Raw genomic sequence first — 17,371 nt, 5'->3', positions numbered from 1 at the left:
CTTTTCATAAATGCTAGAAAAGGGCAACGAGATCAAATATTGCAATATTTATGTCAAAATACCTTGATAATATTGTGACAAAATTGTAGGGATGACTACTGGTACTAAAATATTCTCATAATGAGATCTTTAAACAAAATCATCATCAGTAATACGTGTGTAAAGGCACATCTACTAGAACAGTCTGGATAGTTAGTTAGTTATCGCTTAACTATAATGCAGCATTTAAAACCAGGAAAAGACAGCTCTTATGACATATCACCATATAACGATATCCAAGTCAGAGACGATATGTAGTCTCATATCACAGTATTGGTATAATATCGACATATTGCCCTGCGGTGCAATGAAATAAACTCGGGTACTGTCATGACATTTAACTTGCTGTCCTTCGTCTTGTCTTAATGCCTCTATGCAGCACGGCCACTACATTCTGGTTCGCCACTTCAACTACACATCGTGGCCCGAGCACGGAGTCCCGGAGTCCTGCAGCACTCTCATTAAGTTTGTCAAAGCTGTCCGAGCCCACAGGCACGACAACACCACTATAGCGGTCCACTGCAGGTACTGTGTGTACTGACAAGGCATAAATATGTCTCGTATCAGCAAAATTCATCCATAAAAGGCCGTACTGTCAATGATATAATATCCTCTTCTGTTCCTCTGGTGCTTAACGTGAAACTCTCGCCAAAATACAACAGAGGGTCTTTTTGCGAATGTACCCGAGTCAAATGTTCGTTTAAAAGCATAATCATGACTTTTAAGATTGAACGTATTTTCGTTTTCGGGTGAAAATCATTTTTGATAGAGTGCTAGGGGCAAATACTAGGTTAGCATCAAAATCGCTATTTTTAAAACACTAAGAAGACTCGACACAACATGAAACTTTGCTCATAGTATCACCAGGGTCTCTACACATGAACATGAGCATTGAGAACATTGTTTGTGTACACAGAGTTTAGTAAAAAGAAAGCATTAACTGGTCACATTACCAGTTGCTTGTTCCGCTAGCCGCGGTCCTGCCAGTGGAGAAGTGTCGATTTCCGAATGCAACTTAACATGGAGGACAGTTAAGGTGGACCGCTCCTAACGCTTAGTTCCATATAAATGCACGGATAATTTGTTGTTTTGTCATTAGCGAAAAACAACATTGACCTTGAAGTTGAAAAAGGAGCCTCATATAAGAAACAATACTAAAATAAAAAGCCGGAAAAATCACATGAGATATCGCGTGGATAGTTGTTGTCGGAAGACAGTAGCGTACCACCTTAACTGTCCTCCAGGTTACATTGCATTCGGAGATCGACACTTCTCCACTGGCAAGACGGCAGCGAGGGGGACAAGCAACTGATAACATGAGTTGTTCAAAAACTTTTTTTTTAGTAAACTCTGTGTACACAAACAAACAATGTTCTCAATGCTCGTGTTCATGTGTAAAAACCCTGGTGATACTACGAGCCTTCTTAGTGTTTTAAAAACATAATGCTAACATAGTATTTTCCCCTAGCACTCCAATGAAAATGATTTTGACCCAAAAACGAAAATACTGTCAATCTTAAAAGTGGCGCTTTCGTCATAATTATGCTTTAACACGAAGGTATGACTCAGGTACATTCACAAAAAGACCCTCGGTTGCATTTTGGCGAGAGTTTCACTTTAACACACTAGTAGTCTTCTAAGTGCAGAGCAGCAGACAGTATAATGGTTTGTTCTCTCACTATCCCTCAGTGCTGGTGTGGGCAGGACAGGTGTGTTTATTGCTCTCGACCACCTCATTCAGCACGTCAGAGATCACGACTTCGTGGATATTTATGGCCTGGTGGCGGAGCTGCGCAGCGAGCGGATGTGTATGGTACAGAATCTGGTGAGTGCACGTCAAATTAGTTTATTTCAGAGCCCCGAAAAGAACAAACAAAAGAGGAAAGAAAGGGGTGATCATACAGTATTTTGTCTTAAGTTGTTCCAGTGGCAGTGTAGCTGTCCTACTTTCCACTTCGTGCCCTGCTGTGATCCCATCCCCGTGAGGAAATATCTGGAAAATTCTCGCTTTGACAAAGGGAATGATCTGGCAGTGGATTAAAGGCATATGCTAAGCAGGAATCCCCCTCTTAAAAACAGCATGAACCTATCCCAAAATTACCCGATTCAGTCATTACTTCAGTGTCTCGGGGTCTGCAGGGACCCTTCGCCTGGTGCCTGTGCTTCTTCTCGGTGTTATTGTTTCATTGTTTCTAGATGCTCTGTACATTTCCTAGTTTCCACATTGTGGCAGTGAGGTATGAGCCCTGCAGTGTCTGCAGCTACAAGAGTCGCTTGCAACCGGCGAGGGCATGATTCTTTGAGACAGCAGTGTTCAGTGTGCCAGAGTCCAGTCGTATTATATGAACTCACAAATTTCACTGCGGAGATACTGGAGAACAGTTCTTTAACTGACAGCTTTGAACAAGACAACAGTGGGACTCTATTATCTGGGCCATCGGTTCTCAACCTGGGGGTCAGGACGCAAGTTCATTTCCAGGGGTCACCAAATAGTTTTGGAGAAATTGTATTTAATATTTTAGACTGTGGAGTAGGTTTTACACGAAAATGCCTGTACCAGTGATACGACTAGGCTTCAAATATATTTTATTGAGTGCATCTGTGAGCACTGAAGTGTGCATATACACTCTTTTTTTATTTTGGCACTTTGAGGATGTTGTGGCTTCAACGGCCAGTCTGAGGGAGGATGTGAATGTGATTTTTCTGGTGGGGGGGACTAAAAAATGAGACTAAAAAAGAACTACTGAACTTAAACAAAATGCATAAATCATCTTCTAGACTTCCCATTGTTGTGTTCCTACATGGTTTGTATGATGACACAACAATGAACAATTGCAATGTAGCATTTCAGGTGTGTTCACTTGTTTTTACTTCCAAAGAAATTCCCTAGATGATTGAATTGAATTAAGAAAGTATTTAAAATCTGTCTTGTAGCCTGACTTCAAAACGTATGTCTCCACATCTGCAGATCACAGCAATAAGCTTAATCAATATAGGATAAAGTTAAGAGTCAGCTCATACCTTGCAGTTCATCATTTGACTGTGTGGTTGAGCCAGGAGTTTCTAGTGAATGTTCATGCTGTTTTAAGTATGTGAGGTAAAAATGCTCTTTAATATAAAGGATCTGTAAGGATTGTATCCTAGTACCACTTTGCAACTTAACAATACCGTAGGTGGTTGCCTAGCACCCAGCTCAACACTGGTTTCAGTTCATTTTGGTTTACAAATTCACACACAGACAGAAATAAACCAAAGTCCTTCAGGGATGAAGGTTATCTTTCATTTTCTATCATTGCCCCAGTGGAAGAGTCGCTCTTTCATCTGAAAACACAGCACTCTCAAGCGTCCATATCTCACCACTCAGCCGGTGAAGGACACTAATTAGGAAGATCTATGGGTCAGAAAACTCAAAGCCTGAGGAAGCCTGAAAAGAAATGTACTTACTTGGTGCTGTCTGGAAACACGGTATCCACTACTCTTACTGTAATACATCCATGAGTCTTTAAATATTACTTTTGTAATAGAAATAAATCTGCAAATCAGCTCTGATAAGGTTCTGTGAGGACATAAGTGATGCACACTTTAGTAAAAATGTCTTCTCTATACGTTGATTTCTGTTGGCGGGCTTATTATGTGAAACTTGAGTTGTGCTTCAGGAGGAGAACCTTTTTTGCAGCAGATTACATTTGACAAGTTTGAAAGAAGAGAGAAAATGTTGTCCAAGACCGAGCAGCAAAAAAACCCTGAAATTTCGTAAAGAAATTGAAAAATTTGTCCAGTGCAGCTCTACTTTTGGCAGTGTGTGAAACCATGACTGTAGAGCACTTTGTGTGCATGACCGGGAGATAAATCAAAAACGAGTCGATCGACAGGTTTGTCCTGAAAGAGAGAAAAAAAAGCCACATATCAAGAGGCATTATCACGATTGCATGTAAGTTCATGTGCTTTATCCAGACTTATGATGTATTTATTCTTATTACTATTATTAATTTAGTGATTTTTTTTCCAGTTGGACTCAAACCAGGGTTTATTTCATGATCTGCATCAACCACCAGGGCACCAGAGAAAACATAATCTTGAGACTTGATTTTACATCAAATTAATTAATATGGACATCGGCTCAGTGTTTCTCAATATGTGTGTGTGTGTGTGTGTGTGTGTGTGTGTGTGTTTCAGGCGCAGTACATCTTCCTGCACCAAAGCACACTTGAACTTCTGAACAACAAAGGCAACAGTCAATCCATCTGGTTTGTCAGCTATTCTGCTCTGGAAAAGATGGACTCCCTGGACGCCATGGAAGGTAAACAACAACAAAAACAACAACAAAATATGAACCTCACACTCGTCACGGGACAGAGCTCACTCCATTCATTTAACCTTGTTTTTCAGGCGATGTCGAGCTGGAATGGGAGGAGACCACTATGTGAAGACCGACCGAGGGGACACTTTTGCCCGGAGGAGTGACACTTGAATGTTTCAAGGTCACCGGGACGCCAACCACGGACTGGACCGCCTCCACCACTCAAGGTCAGAGGGAGGAGGAACAGGAGGTGAACAGAACAGTCTGAACTGAATGGCCTTGTCAGTCGACTAAGACTTTGTTGCTCCACTTCAACCCCACTTCTCAGCGCAAGTCCTCCCTCCTTAAATGAACCGCCTGTCCACTTGTTTTCAAAGAGAGTGAGAGAAACAAAAGGGAGACAGGGACAAAGAGTCTCAGAGACGACGGGGAGAAAAAAAGAGCGAAAACGGTGAGCTGACTGCGAGAGCTCTATCACATCTGCAAGCCTTCAGGTACTTTGCACAAATTGATTTCACTGTGTATTGTCGTTACTGTTTTATGTCGATATCATCTATGTTTTTGTAAGATAATTTATTCAGCCAAAATGGTATTGTTTTTTTTGTTGTTTTTTTTCAATCTCTTTGTAATTCTACCTGCGTCGAGGTGTTGACAGCATTATCCCTTTTCTCAAGAGTGACTTGCAAAAATAAAAGCTGCTTGTATTTTTTTCTGGCCTCAACACTTAACGTGAATACACCTCGCAATACGATATACAAATGGCTGTCTTATTGTTTAGAGGGCAGACTCAACACCATGGTAAACGCTGTACACACACACACACACACACGGATTCACTACACACAACTTGACATTCACTAGAACAAGTCAGATTCAATATTGCTTTGCAGCTGACCCTCGCCCGCTAATGAATGAGGTCAGAGCCGTTGTGCTGGAAGGACGCAGGAATGCAGCTGAAGACTGATTTCCCATACATCCCTTCATTCCGCCGTCCTTCTCGCACACCTGGTGCAAAATTCAAGCCATTAGAGTCCGGGAGGTGAGGGACTGCTGGAGAGGCGGCGCTGACGTCAAGGCACACAGACACAAAGCCCCGAGATCGAGAGTAAAAACTACTTTTATTCTTTCATTCTCTTCAAACAGAAAAAATTAGAAATATTCCATTAGTAAACATGTTGATCTTCTTAAGAAATCTCCTTTTTAGAAATATTGTGAGGGTGCAAAGATTAATGACAGTGCTCCACAGTGAGGATGCAGATCGGTGCAGGGGCCGGTCGGGGGAAAGAAAGGAGAGAGGAAGTGGTCGAGAGAGAGAGAGAGAGAGGGGAGAAAAAATGACATCAATCAACTCAACATGCCCGACGATAATGATACAAACATGTAATTAAACTCCCCCCCCCCCTCCCCTTTGTACTGCAAATGAAAAACCTAAAAAAAATGAAATAAACGATCTCATGCTGTACAGTACAAGTCAGTCAGAGTTTACAGTAAACAAAGTGGGCTTTCTGACGAGAAATCAAGCAGTTTCTAAGGTGAATCTAAGCTGGATCTGTTGTTGCTTTGGCAGCTACGTATACATCAGTGTGCGTGGTTGTGTATGCTCTTAAATAAATATATATATATAATTGTATATATATCTATTTTATATATATATACTGTATTTATATACCTGTGTGTGTGTGTGTATGTGCGTGTGTGTGCAAATGACCAGTGATTAACTGCATGTATTTACCAATACAGCATAGCCCTTGACACACCTTCACAGGTGACACAGCCATCTCTTAGTAATCCTATAATAACATGACATGGTAATTTTCTAATGAATAATGTAGATCTGTAATAATATCAGTGTGTGTTACCATGGTAACTGGAGTGTACTCTATAAAAGCTGCCTGTTTCCTGTCTCTGGTAGCAGTAGGATTTAGGACACCCCCCTGATATTAAATGTGAATAATAATAATAATAATAATAATAATATCTATAATAACTATAATATCCTTTTTTTTCTTTTAAACTAGAATCTTCTCTGTACAAATACATACGTGGGTACACACACTGGGCAAACCAATCACTTTTTCAGAATAAATCTATATTATCTATGTACAATATATATTCAATATATTCTGTGGTGCAAAAAGATACAAGACGTGTTCCGCGTGTCTCAGTCGGATGGTTTGTGATCTGCTGTACAAACCGGCTCAAGCTGGAACCATCAACGCTGGACAGACGACACGGTGAAATCAATAAGTATTCCATGGACATCTTCGGTTTTCCCCCTGATTAACATTCAGCAAAGGAATGCATCTCTGCTTTTAAAACATTTTCTGTGTGCAAGGAAAAAAAATATACTACATGAGAGGAGAGTGATGTTTTGTTTTGTTTTTTTTCGTGAGGTGACCTTGATCTGCCCTGCGTGGAGCAATTCTTATTCTTATAGTTTTCCAGGCAGAGATATTGCCAAAGGTAACAATAATATTCACACTAGGTATCCCATTAGGGGTAAATATACAGGAGGAGAAAGGCTTCGGCTGGCTGTTCGAGCCTTGTTTTGGATGAATTACCAGCCCTACTCTCCGCTGCCCATGAGTAAGCAGATTGAACACACAGTACACAAGCGCGCTCTCTGTTCGACTCAGACGTGCAGAAATTACATGTTACAGTGCAACAAATCCTTTCCTGAGCTCCGAGAGAGCAAAGCGCTACAGAATCGGGGCCGTCACACGCCACAGTGACGATATCTGCTCACTCAAGTTCAGCAACACAAAGATGAAGCATGGGAAAAATATGATTGTCGTCAGGATATGGTTTCAGATTTTTTAGATTAGGTTAGAGAGAAGCAGCATCCTAGCTTACTACACTTCACTGCACATGATGGGGTGGTGGTGGTGGTGTTGCAGCAGTTCTTTGCCCTTCTTCATCACACATACTGATTATCTGTTCCCCAGAAAATGAGGGAAACAAATAAGCTGGTTTGCTCACATTATGCAGAGATGAGGAAAATAAAGAAAGTGAGGGGAAGCTAGATTTGCTCTGCTGAAGTGATCCCTCACTGAGTTTGGTAAGAGGTGCGAAGTCATCATCAAAAGTTTTTTTTATCCTTCATATTTAAAGCAATCCCTTGTCCTTTCAGGGCTGCCAAAGTCTGCTTTTTCTGACGTCGCCCATCGGTTTCGCAGACACAGTTGTTGGACAGGTGACATTTAAAAATGCAAAGTCACAAGACCTCTTGAAGGGTGTGAAATCTAGATGGACAACATCATCAGCTACTGGGTGACATGTTGGAAACAAAAGAAAGAAGAAAAGTCTTTCAGAAATGGCATCAAAACTACTCCACGTTCAAAAACTACACCACTCAGTCAAAGACTAGGAATATATTCTGGTTGGTTTCCTCTTCCTCTGTCCCTTTTTTTGGACTCATACAGTATATCCCCTGCAATGCTTTTATCTCACCACTCGGAGAAAGTAGACAAGTGCATGTTGTCGTGTGCGAGTGTGAGGGTCTGGCCCCCCCCCGGGGGTCCGTAGAGCAGCTGACAACTCAAACGATGCTGCGGGAGCCGCTGGAGTTGCGTCTGCGGGTTAGAGGCATGGTGTGGTGGAGGGGCATGGGTGAGTCAGGGGGACAGAACTGGTGGGGGTGGTTGTAAGGTGGAGGGGGAGGCGGAAGAGGGGGCTGAGGACCATCCCCCTCTCTGACGCGTACGGGGGTGGACAGGGCGGACTGGATGAGCTGATGGGTAGCCGGGCCTTGGCTGAGGAAGGCCTCCATCCGCCCTCGCCCGCTCTGGTCCACGACTATCACCTTGACGATCTGCTGGCATTGGATGAGTGTTTCTGGGCGGAGCTCCCCTGTCTGGACGGGGCTGAGCAGGGCGGGTGGCGCAGCCAGGGCCAGAGGCGTTGACTCAATGCTGGGCTGGCTCAGTTGATAGGTCTGCAGCCTGTTGTGAATTGACACCTAGTTTAGGAACAGTCAGAGAACGCATGAGGAGTTACCAGCCTGAACGCAGCCTCTACGCAGCCCTCTGGTGTGTTACGCACATGGGCATGCAGGCATGCAGGAAGGTAAAATGCAGAGCGAGCGCATGCAAAATACACATACACACACACACACACACCTCCTCTCTTTTTCCCTTAATCATGCTTTTACATGATTTACACTTTCTCTCTCTAGACATTTTATTTTACACACACACACCAGCCCAGGAAGAGAAAAAGGATTGCGAGGTGAGAGGAGATTTTGGGAAAGAAATCATGGCGGTAACGTTTTGGGATTTCAGGTGCGTGCGTGTGTGCGGACATGGTCATGAGTGGCAGAATGAGAAGCTCGGGGGTGTCGGGAGAGGAGAGAAGTGACACCGAGGGCGTGGTGTCTCCCTATCACACTTAATTACATCTCTAAAGGACTGACTGAGAGCGGGAGAGAGAGAGACAGAGAGAGAGAGGCGAGAGAATGGGCGAAGGTATAAAACAGAGAGAAAACTGGGGAAAAGGTGGGGGAAAACAGTTTCTACCGCTATGTTTAGTTAAAGGAAGGGCTGTTTTTTTTTTTTTATCAGACACACACCCACCCACACACACTCAACAGACTGTTAACGGTATCAAGCTTATCTGGCTTTGTAGATGGTATTCTAGGAGCCAGCCAGGCTTACGGTGGCTTGCAAAGGCTTATACAGTAAGGCTGGCAAGCAGCAGCTGATGAAAGAAGGGATGTTGTATAGCGAGTGGAGTGGCTGCTGATCCACTCACGAGGCACAGAAAGAGACTGTTTGTGGCGCCGCTACCGCAGACTCCTCTCGGCGGCCTTTTTGTATCCCAGGCTGCATAGTGGGGATGTGCCTCGGGCGGTGCTCTTTTAAAAGCAAAGCATAAAGCAGACTTTTCTTTTCAGGAGGAGGCACGGTCCCTGTCTAACTGCAATCACGCACAAACACACACACACACACACACACACACAAACCACACCCACAATGCTGTCAATGCAGGCACTTACCTGAGAGAGACAAGAATGGCTTTAGCACTTACCTCTACTGTGTTGTTGTTGCCAGTTTTATCATACGGATCCTGTTGGCCTGTTGGGACAAACGGTTCTGTTTGTAAGTCAACAGGCAGATTTACGCTTCATATACAGAATGTTAAGGATGTTGATAGCGCTCGCTGAGTTTGGACATTAGCATTAAACCGGGAGCGAGAGGGGAACACAGCAAGCCGAAGCAGAAGAAAAGTGTAAAGCAGCAGGTCTACCAGGCAATTAGGGATTTGGAGAAATAGACTAATTTGCTTTCTTACTGAGAGTTAGATGGGGAGATAAATACCTCGCTCATATCTGTCAGGTGAATATACAGCTAGAGCTAGCAGCTTATGTTAGCATCAAGGCTGGAAACGGGGAAACAGCTCGCCTGGTTCTGTCCATAATGGAGGAAAAATCGTAACCAACAACGATACCCAAAAATAGTTACACATTTTGGGAATTATATTTCTTATCTTTCTTGTTGAGAGTTTAGATACCGCTCTCATGTCTGTCTGGTGCATACGACGTGAAGCTAGCCGCTTATGTTAGCATTACGACTTGAAACGGGGAAACAGCTAGCCTGGTTCAGTCCGAAGTGGAATAAAAATGTAAACCTACAACTCTAACAGGGAATTGTACACCATTTTGGGAATATCCATGTAATTGCTTTCTTGCTGAGAGTTAGATGAGGAGATAAATAACTCCCTCATATCTGTCAGGGCCAGCTAGCAGCTTAAGTTAGCATAAAGACTGGAAATGGGGAAATGGCTCGCCTGGTGCTGTGGTTAGGGTTGCCAAACATATAGCTTTCTCACTGAGAGCAATCATGTAGCCAGGGCTAGCATCTAATGTTAGCATAAAGACAGAATTCAAGTGACAATGACAGCGGAGGCAAAACTTTAAGCCCTCTGACCATCATCCACACTTCTTTTCCATTTTCATTTTCGGTGTGTTTTGATGCGCCTCTCTTCCGTGAAGTTGTCCCATTTTCCACATTGCCTTGAGTAATGTATGAATCGTTATGCGTAGTGTGTGCTGTGTTATGCATCTTATGCTGCGTGAGCAAAACCAGCACCTGAGGGAGAGCCGTGTCCTGTGTGCGTGTCCATTTGCCCGCCATTGGTGTGAATGCCGTGTGGCTGAATACCTTGTTGCCTCTCCAGTTCCCCTGGAACACAAGAAGAAGAGGATTGCAACCAGGCACATACATTTCACTGCAGTATTTGTGTCCTTTGCATGAGGTGTGTGTGTGTGTGTGTGTGTGTGCTTCCTCTTACACTGGATGTGTATCTGCTCCATCTCGTTGACCTCTGTGATGGCCTCTCGGAGCTCCTCGGCAAACTTCCTGAGCTCGTCTCCACTCGGGGAGCAGAAACTCACCAGCTGCTTCTTCTCTGAGGTAAACGGGCTCAGCATGGTGATGCCGTGGGCGTAGTCTGATGAGAAAACCCCGACAAGTGTCAAAGGGAACTAGAAAAACTAACAAACTTTCACTTGAGTGATGCAGTTTTGATTTCACTTTCTGCTACAGATCTCCAGATGTTGCACCTAAAAATACCAGCAAAAAAAGCTCAGTGTGTTTTTGCTGGCAGCAACATCTTCTTGAGCATTGCAACGAAAAGTCTGCAGAAACATTAGAAAGCGTATATAAACAGAAGGTGAATTGGCTGGTGTTCTTTTTTTATGTTTCACAGACTAGTTTTAGCCATCCTTGCATTGTGTCTTTACCAAATGAAATCTGGGTGACATTCACGCTCCCTTGAGCATGAATTGTAATAACTTTGTCGACCCCCTAATTTGTAGTGCCATCGTAATGTCAAATTATTCTCCTGGAAAACCTGGATGCAGTGTTGGAGGTGAAGCTCCATTCGTTCCAAGGAAAGCTGCTCAATAGCGCCTGAAGCCCAAAAAAGGTCGACCTCCCGGCTTTAAAATGACCCAGATTTTTGGCATTGTGGGGCCGTCGAGACTTCCACCAACCGAGCCGGCTAACTTCCGGTTTAGCAACTAGCTAACTTGAATAAAGATCGATACGGGTATGATAATTACAGTAACATGGGGCCCCAAAATACTTTTTTCATAAGCTCACTTTGTGAAAAAAGCAGCTCTAAAACTGTGGATAATTTCTTTTTAGCACCACCCCCAAGAACTGTCTTGTTTGAGTATCATACGTTAAGCCATTTGGTAAATTCGGAAAGTCTAGAAGAGACACAAGTTTAAATTATTTTATTCCCATAAATGTTAGCTAAACAGAAGGTTAGCCGACTCGGTTGGACGGACGCTCTATCTGCAGCACAGCTTGAGGGAAGGTATGATACGGTCACACAAACAAATGTAAGCGAATGACCAACAATTTGTGAGCTAAATCCTAACATCAGCTTGTTCGCACGTTCACAATGGCTTTCGATTCATGCACCAGAGAGCAGCTTTCTTTAGAATGAATGAGGCTCCAACACTGCATCCACATTTTTAAAAAAAAACACGTCCTTGGGCTCTGCCTGCTAGTAAACATAGTAAACACTATTGTCATTGATTTCCTCATTACGTGTGCCTACTGCAGGTCCGGTCACATCAACATTATCTCTTACCAGAGATAACCACTCAAATTTTGATCAAATAAACTTTCTTTCAAAGATCAAGCAAGCAACTCTCCTGAAAAGTCTTGCCAATAAATTGACAGCTGTGCATTCCTTCTTTTTATTCATTCAAAGTCTGGGTCTCAACCTCGAACTGACAGACAGCTCTGACAGTTAGCTCAGCATTTTTCCAGCCCCGGGCCATAAGTGTAACCGAGAATAAACTACTGCAAAGTAAAACAGCATCTTACACTCATTACTGAAGAGGTGAAACTGCATTCCCAGAAGACCCATCGCTTTACAGAAGGTGTACGAGGCCGAGCTTTTCTTCTTGGGACACAGCTTAAGGATCTGCAGCAAGACACGCAACATCACTGAATTAACATACTGTAAATTTGATTATATCTGGCTGGTTTCAGCTGCATATTTAGAGAAGTGAGTGACGTAACAGACGTTACTTACCAGCAGGAGGTCATTGAAGAGGAAGACCTCTCTCTGGAGCTGGGAGAGTTTCTGTTTATGAGGCTTGTTGGCGTCAGGCACCTCAAACAGACGACAGCAGCACACCAGACGTCTGTGGGGCACAGCGAGGATCTACGGAGGCGAGGTTAAAGAGACGGAGATGACAGATAGCACAGAGGACAGACTGCAGCGAAATAATACATGGCACAAGAGAGCGGAGACAGCACAAACAAGAGCAGACAGCTCACTGAAATGAGAAGAAAGGCAAAGGGGAACGATCTGCACACACGCATCACTCACAGTTTTCAGGCCTAGGATGGACTGCTCCACGCGGCTCACGTAGGTGACGTGGTCCTCGTTGGAGCGCAGCTCTCTTTGTTGGATCCTCTCATAAATGCCTGCGACCATTTCTCTGGGGATGTCTGCTCCGTCATCCACACCTGAGGGAACAATCATCCATAAGACGTCATCTATATCCTGCAGGTGATCATTTCTACCCGCTGAATGGACAACAACAAGCGGTGCCGCTGTTGCAAAGATGGCTGGATCATTTGCCACCGTTGCAAGTAACAACACACCTGAGCTTATTAAATGCATCACCAGTTAACCTTCCTTTTGCCGGGTTACCTCTTGCCCAGTGACGGACAAAAGTGTATACCGATAGCAAGGATTACCTCGCAGATTGATTTCTAACGGGCGTGGAAGAGGAGAATGAAACTCGAATCTCTTCAGGCGTCACCTCTCGGCACTCTGTACTAACCTGTAAAAAAATCTTGGTGTCGTGAAACTGCACATGCAGCTATAACCTGCGGGGGAAAAAGGCTTCTAAATTATTTAAGAACTAAGTCTCAAAAGTTTTTAAGCAGTTTTATTGGTGATGCTATACATGCAGTTTTTATGTCAGGGTGAGCATTGAAAAGGAAGTTATTGCTCTATCTCTTTTCATTCACATGGGCCTGATCTTGTCAGATGGCTGCTGAGTGACGAGACTTGCCTATTAAGATTAACAGTATTGACAATCTTATGACATCAGTCACAGGAACCAAACAGGTACTTTTACTTTGGCGGTACATCTTCTGTAGCTATTCAAGCTAACGTTAACTCCTTGAGTTGGTTGCAAACACATTAACTGTCTGACTTTTTAATGTTTCCAGTTAACTTTCGTTGATGACAACCTCGGAAAAGTTGGTTTTAAGTGGTATATTAGCAACAGGAGGACAGTTAGCTTAGCTGCTCTGCTCCACTTTTGACAGTTAATCGATGTTTAAATTACAGAATACCAATTTTTTTTTTCATTTTCATTTTATTGTGACTTGCCTATTACTGAAAACTTTGATTAATAATTATAGCAAATTGGTGCCATGTGGCAAACTTAATTATTTATCAAAGAGACTCCAAACCAATGCCAAACATATTTAAATCAAACACTTGATTAAAATGTCATATTTGTGCTTATTATTCACAGAAGTTGATTGTGAATGAAATTACTTCTCTGTGTGTATCCTCCAGAGGATTAACAACAGCCACAGTGCAAGTTAATGGGGATCCAAACACTTAGTAATCACTGAATTTGAGATTGGCCTTGTGGGCTCGTGTAGTTTTTGTCTGAGGTATTAAAAAAACCAAATTAGGTTTGTGTTGGAAATTAGTGTTGGCAGCTGTGAATCCGAAACCGTGCTTTTTTCCCAGTGTGTGTGCTGTCATTGTGTCACGGCCATTGTTCCGTCATCGTGCGGCACAATGACATCCTCACCGTGGTCTGTCGCTTCTGTTGGGAAAAGCTGGACTGTTCATAAATTAAAACCTGAACTGTGCAATATTTATGAAGAAGATATTGAAATGTATTATATTGTGGCTTGTCCTGCCAGCTGAAGATACAAATGAAAGTCAAAACCCTCCTTTAGTTTTAGTGAATGTTGGTATCTGCTCGCCGGACAGGGGATGTGTTGAGAGCCTTCGGGGAGGCTGCAGCTGATGAGATACTTCCGGTGACTGTAGCTCATATCGTTAAATCTAACGCTAAGTGAGCCTCAATTAAATGGGTCGACGCTGCGGTCTCTGGGGCAGAACTCTGACTCAAGGATATCTGAAATCTCCTCCTGCACAGCTGAGGGTTTTTCTTTCTTGATGGTAGGGAGCCGGGGCGAGCATCCGCTGCCTCTTTAAGTAATTTATTTCACTTCAAGAAGCTGTCACTCAAATTACCGATGGTGAGGTCGATAAAAGAGTGCTTGTTGTAAAAGTTCCTCTGCCCTCTGCTCTCTTTTCTCGTCTTTTCTTATCATTCCTCCTGACATATCTCTCCGATGGATCTCCTCATCATAATCTGCAGTAAAAAGTTCAAAAATGTGCATGTGTGCGCACGTGAAGTTACTGCATATCACCAGTGTTCAAACTCTGACGCCATACAGGCGTCTGCAGCTCATTATACGAGCTCTTTACACTCCCCGATATAGCACATGCATCCAGCTACTGTACATACACACTCTTCATCTCTCCCATATGCATGTACTATACTGTATGTGTGCACACTGACCTCTTAGATTGCGTATGAAGTCGTCAAGGCCCATTTTGCGCTGGGGTTTGATGTTAGGCGAGTACATGTCGGTGTTGAGGAGGACCACAGCGAAGGCCAGGATGAAGATGGTGTCTGGGTTGTGAAACTGCTGCACCACATCAGGATTACACATACAGTACCTCTGGCTGTGGAGGAGCAACAGGACAACAGATTTATACGTCTGGGCGAGTATTTTTTACCAGCCATACTGGTCTGGATTCGAGGCAATTATACCACTACGAAAGCTTAAAGAAGATGCTACGAGTAACCATCAGCAGCATCGAATGTAATCAGCATAACAGCAACACGGTTACTAGGAAATAAAGTACAGCACATGTCCGGTGAATAATACCAAGCAAGCACATTGAATCTTTGTTTATATGAAATCATACAAAATGCAATGAATCACAGATACAGTTGGATAAACACAATATACCACCCCCAGGTTTCTGCTCCAACAGAGAATCCATATACAATTACATGTGGGCGAGACGGAACACTAAATGACATGCAAGGAAATAAAATGAAATTTAAAAAAATATTTAAATTAAAGAAAATACAACAAATAATACAAAATGTAAGCGTTTCAAATAAATAAATGAGTACACTATACATTAATGTGGGGTCAGTAGTACAAAACTGCAGTGTAAGTAGTGTCCATTTTTTCTATGTAGGTTAAAGTGTCTACAAGGAAGTACTAGCGCCCCCTTTTGACAAAAGCGATAGGACACCAGCACCTGTTGCTGTAAAGCTCTTTTGGTTTTAAAAGTGAGGATCGATTGGATGACGTAATGTTTTAATATGTGATATATGTGATTGGACTGATTGTCTCGCTTGCTGTTACAGGTCATTTATAATCATAAGAGGAATCACGAGACTGTTTCATAAACACTTAAAATGTCCTCCGTGTCACTTTAAAATAATCAAAATTGATGTATAAAGTCTACTAATCCATTTAAAGGGGACTTCCAGTATTTTCAGATATAAGATCTAGATTTCGGGGCGGCTGTAGCTCAGCGGGTAGAGCAGGTCGGCTAGTGATCGGAAGGTCGCTGGTTCACATCCCAGCTCCGGGCTGAGCTGAGCTGCATGTCGAAGTGTCCTTGAGCAAGATACTGAACCCAGAATTGCTCCTGATGTGCGGGTGACACCTTGCATGGCGGCCTCTGCCATCAGTAAGCAGTTAGAGACGATGGATGGATGGAGATCTAGATTTCAGGACAAGTCTTCTCCTTGAATGAGACATATGTTTCTTGTAACAAAACAGATCGGATTATCCTTAGGAATCGTTTCTTAAATGTTGCCAGACACTTGACAACCTTTCAGTGGCGAAAACAAACACATTTAGTGGACATAACTTTCACAGTCGGACTTGCCCCAAAAGATTACGTTGCAGCCATGTAGCGGCTGAAAGCTGAGGCAAACTACTAGACCGGTTCCAGACTTCCGGTAAGTATGAACCATTTACACACCGAAACATGTGAACAAAGGCCCCTAGAATTTCCCTTTAAAGATTCATTGCTAATTTTTTAATGGGGTTTAATCGTGGATTTAATGGATCCCGGATGAATCACATTGTCTGGCTTTATCTACACACTGTAACCAAGCCAACCACATTCTGTTATTAATGCAGTAAATAAGATCATTTCTTCAGCTCACACAACAAACGTTCCAGCAACACAAAAATCAATTTGACATCAGCTAATTGAAGAAACTGTTGGAAGTTATTGCCTTGACTGACATTAAATCATGCTCAGTTCATTTGGTACACCGCGCTGAAATGAAAGCGATCTAATACAACGGCCTGAAACCTCACCTTCATGAAGGTTTTGATATTGAAACCGTTCCAGAAACGCAGCGATTCAACTTTGTGGTCATTTTGGAGGATTGTAGATGATGATGATGCTCCAGTTAAATTATAATCAGTGAGGGAAGAGAATATTAGTAGCAACACGAGCACTCCAGAGCCGATGTACTAAATCTTAATGATTTTCTCTGTGACTTTGTTATTGTGCCCAATCGCACCCGCAAATCGCAAGAGTTCCTCTCAGCTCAAATTGTTTTTCACGTTTCAAAATATCAACGAAAAGCTTGGGGGAAATCTTTGGATTTCAGCTGGCGCATTTCAGGACAGTGAAACCAAACTCAAACACTTTAAGGCGGGTTTTAAGGCCAAAACAAGCTGCACTCGTCTGTAATCAGACAATCTGATTGAAAAACTGATTGTAAGTTCTACTCGTATGTGAGGAGCAAACGAGACTGACAGGACACACAAGTCTTTTGACAATGCGAAATGGTGCTGCCCGAGGTCAGGTAACACTGCCCGGTCTACGATGGAACCAGAGATGCTGCATTTTGGACTTGCTTTGCTCCCTCGCTGCCCACAGGCTTCACAAACTCTCACTTCCACCCCTCCTCCTCCTCCT

General features: G+C 43.1%; 2 protein-coding genes across 3 annotated transcripts in view; one reads left to right on the top strand and one right to left on the bottom strand.

The window, feature by feature from the left end:
* Positions 1-5,729, top strand: part of ptprq (protein tyrosine phosphatase receptor type Q) — a 42,072-nt gene extending 36,343 nt beyond the window's left edge. Inside the window, exons 60-63 of the mRNA XM_030426640.1 lie at positions 419-564; positions 1,729-1,864; positions 4,216-4,339; positions 4,429-5,729. Of these exons, the coding sequence (XP_030282500.1) occupies positions 419-564; positions 1,729-1,864; positions 4,216-4,339; positions 4,429-4,466 (444 nt within the window). The 3' untranslated portion in view covers positions 4,467-5,729. The remainder of the gene's footprint in view (positions 1-418; positions 565-1,728; positions 1,865-4,215; positions 4,340-4,428) is intronic.
* iqsec3b (IQ motif and Sec7 domain ArfGEF 3b) overlaps positions 5,439-17,371 on the bottom strand; it is a 35,955-nt gene continuing 24,022 nt past the window's right edge. The window contains exons 8-15 of one of the 2 annotated variants that reach the window (XM_030426641.1): positions 14,925-15,091; positions 12,689-12,828; positions 12,389-12,520; positions 12,178-12,277; positions 10,628-10,786; positions 10,426-10,518; positions 9,365-9,411; positions 5,439-8,297 (exon numbers count right to left, since the gene is read on the bottom strand). In XM_030426641.1, the coding sequence (XP_030282501.1) occupies positions 7,878-8,297; positions 9,365-9,411; positions 10,426-10,518; positions 10,628-10,786; positions 12,178-12,277; positions 12,389-12,520; positions 12,689-12,828; positions 14,925-15,091 (1,258 nt within the window). In that variant the 3' untranslated portion in view covers positions 5,439-7,877. The remainder of the gene's footprint in view (positions 8,298-9,364; positions 9,412-10,425; positions 10,519-10,627; positions 10,787-12,177; positions 12,278-12,388; positions 12,521-12,688; positions 12,829-14,924; positions 15,092-17,371) is intronic. The other variant, XM_030426642.1, reaches the window with a different exon arrangement.

Source organism: Sparus aurata, chromosome 8 (genome assembly GCF_900880675.1).
Source record: "Sparus aurata chromosome 8, fSpaAur1.1, whole genome shotgun sequence".
NCBI classification, from domain to species: Eukaryota; Metazoa; Chordata; class Actinopteri; order Spariformes; family Sparidae; genus Sparus; species Sparus aurata.
The sequence above is the reverse complement of the archived record's forward strand: the minus strand, read 5'-3'. Positions and strand labels throughout refer to the sequence as shown.